This window comes from Carassius carassius, chromosome 6 (genome assembly GCF_963082965.1).
Source record: "Carassius carassius chromosome 6, fCarCar2.1, whole genome shotgun sequence".
Lineage (NCBI taxonomy): Eukaryota > Metazoa > Chordata > Actinopteri > Cypriniformes > Cyprinidae > Carassius > Carassius carassius.
Genome location: NC_081760.1, coordinates 17,216,633 through 17,226,471, shown reverse-complemented (window position 1 = coordinate 17,226,471; position 9,839 = coordinate 17,216,633). Strand labels below are relative to the sequence as shown.

At 37.9% G+C, this 9,839-nt stretch overlaps 1 protein-coding gene across 2 annotated transcripts; it reads right to left on the bottom strand.

The window, feature by feature from the left end:
- Positions 1-5,841: 5,841 nt before the first annotated feature.
- On the bottom strand, positions 5,842-9,476 carry LOC132141897 (C3a anaphylatoxin chemotactic receptor-like). 2 transcript variants are annotated; one of them, XM_059551550.1, is made up of 2 exons: positions 9,399-9,476; positions 5,842-7,478 (listed from the first exon to the last, which is right to left on the bottom strand). In XM_059551550.1, exon 2 carries the CDS (start codon positions 7,469-7,471, stop codon positions 6,401-6,403), a length of 1,071 nt encoding a protein of 356 aa, XP_059407533.1. In that variant the 5' UTR covers positions 7,472-7,478; positions 9,399-9,476; the 3' UTR covers positions 5,842-6,400. The 2 variants fall into 2 exon arrangements, with proteins under 2 accessions (XP_059407533.1, XP_059407534.1); XM_059551551.1 differs by lacking the exon at positions 9,399-9,476 and adding an exon at positions 8,952-9,341.
- Positions 9,477-9,839: the final 363 nt, after the last annotated feature.

Genomic DNA, 9,839 nt, shown 5'->3' with positions numbered 1-9,839 from the left:
GGTGCAGTCTCAACAACCTGGAGCTTAACACACTCAAAACAGTGAAGATGATCGTGGACTTCAGGAGAAACCCCCTGCACTCCCCCAACTCACCATCATGAACAGCACTGTGACTGCAGTGGAGTCATTCAGGTTCCTGGGCACCACTATCTCTCAGGACCTGAAGTGGGACATTCACATTGACTCCATTGTGAAAAAGGCCCAGCAGAGGTTGTACTTCCTTCGCCAGCTGAGGAAGTTTAACCTGCCACAGGAGCTGCTGAAACAGTTCTACTCCACCATCATTGAATCCATCCTCTGCAGTTCAGTAACTGTCTGGTTCAGCTCAGCTTCTAAATCTGACCTCAGAAGACTACAGAGGGTAGTCCGGACTGCTGAGCGAATCATCGGTTCAACCCTCCCATCTATTCAAGAACTGTACTTATCCAGAGTGAGCAAAAGGGCTGGCAAAATCACTCTGGACCCCTCACATCCAGCACACTCTCTCTTTGAACTGTTGCCATCTGGTCGACGCTACAGAGCACTGAGCACCAGAACGACCAGACACAGGAAAAGTTTCTTCCCTCAGGCAATCCATCTAATGAACAATTGATAAAAACTGTGGAACACACTACACTTTATATTTATATATACATACACTTATTTATCTAACACCATACTTAGCGTACACTTACATTTTTTTGCACATAATATACCTGTACATACATAATGCTCATTGTAATATACCTGCCATACATTGTCAATTTGTATATTTTCGTTCCTTACCTACCTATTTGTATTTTTTTACATTTTTTATTCCATTTTGTGTTTTTGTTCTGTCACTGTCATTATGTTGCACTGCGGAGCTTCTGTCACGAAAACAAATTCCTCGTATGTGTGAACATACCTGGCAATAAAGCTAATTCTGATTCTGATTCTGATTCTTAAGTCAAGTCATCTGACTCATGTCCCCCATCTCTGCTAGTCTGTACAGAACTAGAAACACATGTTGAGAAACAGGACCTCATCTTATATGCAACATTTACAAAGTTATACAGACAGACTTTATGCAATCTTTTCAGGAAAAGAGTTTCAACACTGAACAGGGTACTTTTTGTAAATGTTGTGCAAGTGATTCACAATGTGCTTTTGTTATCACAAGAAATTTGTGACTGGGATGGGTGTTTTTAAGTGTAATTGCATCTTAAAGTGTGTATGCAAAGTTTTATCTTAAAATACGCCACAGATACGTTTTTTATAACTTCTTGAAATTGCCACTTTTTGGGTATGAGCCAAAATGCTCTGTTTAAGTGTATGTCCCATTTAAATGAAAATGAGCTGGTGCTGCCACCTCCATTCCAAGTTTTTCCGCGGAATTGGGCTACTTTAACACTGTTCAAGCGGGTTGTTTTTTATGTTGTTGTGAAAACCTGGCAACCCTGCTACCTTCTTAGAAGAGTGCAGAGCTTTAACCTGTTAGCCAGCACCCCCCATTATGGGACTCACAGCTGAAAGTGCTCTAACTAACTTAAAATTGTAATAGTTTCCTACTTCAGTGTGTTACAAACATAATTTTGGTGTCTTTAGAAAGAAGACCCTTTGGGCTTCACTTTTTATCAACCAGATTTGATAATGCTCAAAAATATTAAAAGTTATAGACACTGAAGTGCCTTGAATTTTTTTTACCACTCTTAAATATGTTTTTATTTGATATAAAAATACATGAAATGAGTCCTGGAGCAATCTAGAAAAGTAATGGGTTGAAAGCCACATGTCTCATGAGTTTCTATTTCAAATCTGAATAAAATATCATGAAAAATGAGACTCCTGCAAATATTTTTCTGAGACTATGTCTACACCCCCCACCCCCCAAATATAAGAAAATATATTTCCCAATAGTATTGAAGGCTTCTACAAACTATTTAGTCAGTAAACATACCACTGCATAGTTTTTTTCAATTATAAAACACTAGACATAAACTTAGACATCATATAAATGATTTATTTGAGCACTAGAAAAATACAATAAGAATAATTTGAGTTAGAAAAATAAGAATAATAAGAAAAATAAAAAAAGATTTAACTTTGTTTGCCAATATAGAACATCCTGAGATTGCTAGAGATGCATATTTTACAATGAATTACGATGCAAATAAGTGCTGATGTGCTGATGGCAACTTATACAGATGGTAATAACACAAATGTGCCAAAGTAAATAATCCACTCTCTCTATTCATATAGACGCGTTCACTTTGATAGCCGTGACCATTCAGTAATAGCGAGCTGATTTGGGCTGACTTGCACTCAACAGTTGGTAATCATGCAGATACATTCACATTCAATATAAAACACACTCTCACATATATAAAAACTCTCTAAAATAAAAAGAAAGAAAGGAATTTGCGATCGCTGTAAGTTCCGCCTCCATCAGCTGACAGGTGCGTCAGAGCGCATCACCAGCTCTCAGGAGAGAGCGCCAAATTCAAATAAACTATTTTCCGCCTATTTTTCATTCATTCTTTTTTCCGGTGGATCGCCTCATTCTGTTTGTGACACTGTACGCTGCAAAACCGTGCCGTGTTTTTACTACCAAGACGCAGTTTCCGACCGTGAGTTATTCCATAACGGACGCAAACAATTCTGTCGCTGAAGGTCCCGTTCTTCGTGATCCCATGTTTTAAACTTTAGTTAGTGTGTAATGTTGTTGTTAGAGTATAAATAATATCTATAAAATTCTAAAGCTCAAAGTTCAATGCCAAGCGAGATATTTTATTTAACAGAATTCGCCTACAACTAATGACCAGTTTGGACTACATCCCTCTGCTTCCTGCAGTAATGACATCACTAAAACCATTTTTTGACTAATGTTCCAGGCAACCCGTAACCCATGTTTTTCCAACCTTCTACCCGTGAAATTGCACTGGAACAGCAGTCAAACCCGTGACTTCCCACCCGTGAACTCGTACTAGATAGATGTACTCTGAGTTACGAACTCTGACGTCACGTAGCCTGCGAAACAACAATGGCAGCCTCTAAGGATAATATTGCCTATGGATGCAGTGTTTACGCAAGTGGTGCACGTAAAAAAAAAAAAACGATTTTAGGACATTATAACATTGCAATAAAATTAATAATCTAGCTACAATTGCTTGCGCTCAGGAAGTTTGGCATGACTTGCCTGGAATGCTATAAAGTCGTGAGTCGTGGTTTGAAATCGTGACTTACGGGCTCAAAAACCTGCCTGGAACGCAGCATAACCTCGGCCCACATGAATACACAAAAAAGGGGGCGTGGTCTTTTTGCGCTTGCACAGAGAAGAGGAAGAGTTGCTTTTGTGTTTGTCGCCATGTCGTCGAAACGCTGTTATTTTCATCTCGGAGTCCAATCACCTTTGTTTGGGCTTCCCAGGGACGCTGTTCTTGGAGATTAATGGTTACAATTTATGTTAAACTCGGTTCCCGAAAATTATAATCCACATGTAAAACTATGTGCAGCACATTTAGCTGAGGACAGCTTCTTCAATCTCAATCAGTTTAATGCCGGATTCGCACAAAGATTATTCTTGAAAGATGGAGCAGTTCCCTCTTTGTCTGGAGAAGGCGTTGTTTATGGACCACAACCGGTAAGTGTATTTTATCATTTAAGTTGGTGCGTTTAACAGTTTCTGTAACTTATTACACAAAGGGCAATGCTGTTTAGCTTTGTTAACTAGATGGTAGGGCTGTGCAAAAAATCAAACGCGATTTTCATGTGCATCTCGTCAGTAAAGGCGTTCTGTGATTAGAAGTACATCTCCAGCACAAGCGTTCAGATCAAAATTGCCAAGTTTTTAAAACAAATCCTGTCCACTTGCTTCTCAAAACTACTCCAAAACTAGTCCGATCGCGTTTCCAGGAGGGCAGCGTGCACTCAGCTGCTGTCGAATCACAACACAGGAACCACTGGCACAATCAGAACTCGTTACGTATTTCTGAAGGAGGGACTTTATAGAACAAGGAAGTCATCAGCCCGTTTTAATTACAGTGAAAGCAGCGGTATACAGATAAGTGAATTGTGTGAAAAATACAGTGTTGTTTTACACGATAAACATGAACACATGTTATATTGCACACTGTAAACACAATCAAAGCTTAAAAAAAAAAAACACGGAAAACGTGACCTTTAAGAGCTCATGCTCATGGGCATAACGGTGTAAAAGTTACTGACCTCACACATTGCTTCCAAATGCAGTTTTTTAACTACAACATTCCTATTCACGATCATTCTGGTAGCACTTGAAGGCAGCATTAGTGAAAACAGGCAGAGACAATAGCCTTACAGAGAGCCAAGAAGGTCTTTTAGAAAACAAAATATAATGCGTGATGCTGACTTTGAGTCTGGACGTTTGCGCATGAAGCGTTGGTATCGATTCCCCTTTCAGAAGGACCTGACCCTCGTTTGTGAGGCAGTCTGGTGTAAAATGTTAGCACAAAGTATAGGACTTTTCACATTTTTTCCAGACAATTTCCTTCGAAAATGAAATTTGACCACTGTGCCCTCAGCGGTCCACGGAGACACCTATGTTCGTTGGTGCATCCCAACAACACTTTTAATAGCTCTTTGGCACTGACATTGTACCTCCAGCAGCTACAGCAAGAGAACAGTAATGGCGGACCGCTGCTTCTCACTCATGGCTTTGTATATTTGCTAATAGGGCAGAGAGCATCACAAATGGGCTGGACTTTCATCGTCTTAAGTCGTCATAGTCTGGAACTGTTTGTGTGGAGAGATTTGATATTATAAAACAATGAGCAAGGGGATTTTTACCATTTTAGGCTGGTTGTTTTCACACACTGCAGCCACATAACTGTGTTCAATGGCACCATTAAATCAGGCCAAGCAGGTGATTTGATTTTGGACTGTGTGATGAATTACCAGGGTTTCTGCAGGTTTTAAAAAGAAAGTTTAATTTGCCCTTTTACAAAAAAAAGGCCTTAAACGGTCTTAAAACAAAGCAGAAAGTCTTATTATTCATAAAGTCATGACATTAAATGTTGGATGCACTGCAAAAAACAAATATCTTCCTCACAATTTTTTTTCTTGTTCTTACATAAATGTTTAAACATCCTTAAATCAATATACCTTTACTTGAAATGCAAAAGGAAGATTATGAAGAAATTAATCTTTTTTTTTTTTTTAAGAATTTTTATAAAATTTAATGAACTTGGTTAAGAAATTTGAATGACTATTATTCTATTTTTAATCATAAACTCACTTAATTTCAATACATTTCTTAGAAAACAAGATTACTTATCTTCTCTCATGTTGCTTCTCAAGTAAATCAGAGAATCTTCAGTCATTCGCACTGGAAAAGAGAACTAAAATACTGATAAAAAACATCACTTTTTTTGCAGTGTGATTAGAAGTTACAGTAAAAGTTATTTCCATATTCTAGTATTTGGGAAGCCAATAATGAATTAAAAAGTAATGGACATCTGTTGGAAGTTGTATTTTCAAACTCCGAAATGTTGCTAATACTTGCTATGTACTCCCTAAACATTTATATTATATTATAATATATTGCATTCCTTTCAGTTTATTCCTTAAAATATTTTACTTGATCTTAAAAAGGTCTTAAAGTCTCAAATTTTCCATCATAAACCCTGAATTACTGATTTGCCGATCATGCCCAATCCTCTAGCAGGGATCAAAGCACTTCAGATGGCTCTTGTCCTTGAGGATGTGAGGACCTTTCTGGAGCTTGCAGATAAACAGGTGGATGCAGTGCAAGCTGCTCATAATGACTGCTCAGCCATGGACTGACTATCACAGAATGAGGTTGTTTCTTAAGTTTTACGCACAAACGACAGCTGATAACCAAAGTAACTGCTTGTTTATTTAATAATAACAAGTTTGCATAGAGGAGTAGGCACAGAAATTACATTCATTTTAAGCATTAATGCAGCAATATCAACATAAGCACTAGAATTCAATTTTCATTTTAAGATTTAGCATTAATGGGAACCTTTCTGCTATCTGTAAAGATTCTATATGGTAAATTGGCACATTTATACTACATAATAATGTAATGAGAACAAACTCTATGCTTAATTTAAGCCTGTAATGACCAGCCTTTAGTCACATGAAAGGAAAGCTTTTCATTTGTTGTAAAGTTCCTAAAATGAAAGTGCTACATAGCAATGCATCACAATTAAATCCAAGAATTAAACAATCATATCAATAAAAGGAAGGATCTTGGTATATTTTTGATGTCTGTCAAATGAAGTCTTAGTTAGTCTCTTGTGTAGAAATTTATACTGTATGTGTTTTCTGCTTTTAGTCAATGTTCATCAGTTGTCTAACAAGCAGATCTGGAAAAAACTAGATCTCAGAAGTTGGTTTCAACCTTCTGCAGATCAGCATTTACACTCTTCAAGCTCCCCTAAAACTGAGAGTCTCTCCTTCGTAAGGACTTTCTTCGTAAAGACTCTGATAATTCCTCGTTGAAGACTCGCTCAATAGTTGAAACAAGTGAGGCACGAACTGTGCGTCCGAGTCCACGGGCTGCGAACACGTACAGGATTGGGTTGAGCGCACTTTTTATGTAAACCAGAAACAATGCCACATATGCAGCTTTGATAGCTCTTAATTTGAGATTCTCCCAGCCTGGGCGACCGTGCGAGAGGGCCCTCAAAAAGCGGCAGGTGAAGTATGGCACCCAGCATGTGAGGAAGAGGAACATGGTGAGGAAGAGTACGCGATAGAGACGGGTCAGACGCTGGGATGTGTAACTCGGCCCAGTTGATGAGGTAGGTGAAGACATTGCGCTCTCAGCCTTCTTTGCACAAAAAATTACTGCGACATTGCACGAAAAAAAGATCACTAGAGGTAGCAAGAATCCTGCCACAGTCTCCAACACATTTAAGGCTTGTCCTCCTGCCAAATCACTTTCTATGCAGGCGTTGCGGCCCCCATTGTGATAGACTGTGGCTGTGTTGATGTAGGGTATAGCGAACACCGCTGCTAAAACCCATATTAAGTTACAGGCCAGAGGTACAGCCCAACTAGGCCGTTTCATTCGAGCCCAAACTGGTCTAAGTAAACACAAGCAGCGCTCCACTGCTACAGCACACAGCAAGAACGCACTCGCATACAATCCGAGGCATCTCAAATAAATCACCAGCTTGCATACAGGTTCCCCCAATGTCCAACTGAAGTCGTTCACCAAGTAGGACAGCATCAGTGGCGTACGTAACAACAGCACCAAGTCAGCAAGTGCCAGGTTCACCACATAGATCCGGAAGCTGTCGGCACTCTGTGTCTCACCGGCAGCTCTTCCTTTGCGGCACCAAACTCGAACCCCCAATGCCCAGACCACCAGACCATTTAAAGAAATGCCCACAATGAAGATCATCACGGTCACGATCATCTGCAGCACACGCATGCCCTCGCTGGGGTAGACGGAGGAATCGCTGTGGTTGGAGGTGACATTGATTGGATCTTTGGCAGACATTGATTCTCTGTAATAAAACAGATGAGAAACATTCATGTGCAAACTGTTTTAAAACACGGTTCATGATCATGGAAAGCATTTCATTAGCCTCTATGGTCACTGGTGATAAAATGGGGGAAGTTGCATGCAATTTCCTCTTTTCTTTTCAGAAGCATTTTGAAATGCTTTTCAATGAAATGAAGTATGACCATGTCACTAACAATACGTTCTTTTTTTTTACTTATTATTTTTGTATTATTATTTTTAAAAAGGTACTTGGTATATTTTAAAAACTGGTTTAATTTAAATACATTGTAGGTTACCAGAAGTCATAAAGGACATTCAAGATTGACTCATGCATTTCTGCTTAAAGGTGAAACCCAAGACCCCCCTTTCCATTAAACTTACTTTATTGGACAGTCTTTCTTTTAATACAAGTAGACAACATTTTATTCAATAAGCTTACATAAGTGCTTGTTTAATAAGATTTTACCAGAAAAGTTTTAGAATTATCATATGTTAATGTAAAACATACTTGTTTTTATTTTATTTTATATGCAACACTTGCATATTTCTTAATAAATACTAAATTCTTAATATGCAAGTAGCATCAGTTGTGGACATGCATGAACACTATGTTAAAGAGATAGTTCACCCAAAAATGAAAAGTTGGTCTTCATTCGCTCATCCTCAAACCTGTATGACTTTCTTTCTTTTGCTGAGCAAGCAAGAATGTAACCTAACAGTTGTTGGTGTTTGTTTCAATTTTAGTCACCCATATTCTTCAAAATAAATGTGTAACAAAAGAAAGAAACTCATACAGGTTTGGAACAATGTGAGGGTGAGTAAAATGATGACAGAATTTTCATTTTTGGGTAAATGTTCCCTTTAAGACTAAAGAACTTTACCAAGAAAAGTTTGACCAAATAGCAGTTAACCTATGAGGGGATAATCAGTCTTACTTTTCAGATTCACATTAGACCAACCTACATTATGTAACTGGCTTAAAAAGTTAGGACCAGTCTTAAAGAAAAAACTTGTAAGACTAGTCTAAGCAGTCTATGCAACCTCCCATGGATTAATATGTTTTAAAAAAATAAACATTTAAAGGAGCCTAGTTTGCCATCAGTAGTGCTAGTTCTCAAGCCTCTAAACAAAAGACGATATTCTGAAAAATGTTGTTAAACAAACAGTTGCTGGTAGCCACTGACTTTCATAAAATGGGGATCAATACTATGGAAGTCAAAGGCTACCATCAGCTATTTGGTTCCCAACAGTCTTCAAAATATTGTATTTTGTGTTCAGTAGAAGAAAGTAATTCATACAGGTTTGGAAGGGTTAGTAAATAATGACAAAATGTTCATTTTTTGGTGAACTATTCCTCTAAATGTCTAAAATTTATCAAGTAAATGCAGCATTTGAGCTCCAGGAATGAATGATTCTTCAAATCATGTGAGTGAACAAATGCAAATTTTTTAGAAAAAAGAAAATAGGTACAGACCTGTATCTAAAGACCAGAAGTTCAAAGAGACCTGACAGTTGATTATTTTGACAGTAAGCAGCTACCAGAAAACCCAGCACTCTAGCAATCACTGAACAGCCTTTGCAGTGGACTAGCAAATAATACAGGTCAAATCATTAGCCCAAGTGGCGTGATTCAATGCATGTTCCCACGAACGGTGAGTTGAAGAAAGTTGAAGTTTGCTTTATCACATTTTTCACCCACAGCTGTTCTCCCATTCACAACCTGTTTACCCACATCCATAATGCATTCCTGGCAGGTGAACACACCTTCAGCACTGCTTATCTAGAATATGTTCACTGCACGTGTGCGATTTTACAAACTAAAACTATCTGATAAACATGTGATTTTGTCATTTGTTATTGTTTTTTATCTCTTTTTATTTTAGAGTATAGATTTATTTGTTAAAGTAGCAGTATGTCTTACCTTCTTATTAGGCTTTGGTCGACTTGTGTGCATTGACTCAGAATAGAGTTGTCATAGAGCTGGCATGAGCGGTTAACGCCGTTTGAGCTGACGGAGGATAAAATCTAAGAGGGAGTGTTTTCTATAATTATCAGTGGGAGGATTTTGAGCTTGACACTCTGTCTTTTGTTTTGATTGCAACATTAATGGACAGCAAGAAACTAAACAGTTTCTTAATAGTGATTCATTCATGTGTTTGAATTCATTAATTGAGTTTGTTTATTGAGAATGATAAGGGGCCGTTCAGCAAATGCTTAATGAGGTTTATGACTTATTTGAATGTGAAGGTAAATTCAATAGAAATAGAAAATTACACTTTCTTTGGCAATAGTAAATACTAATTATAATAATAATAAAATTTCAATTTTTAAAAAAAATGAGCAGCCTGTGCCCATGTAAAAG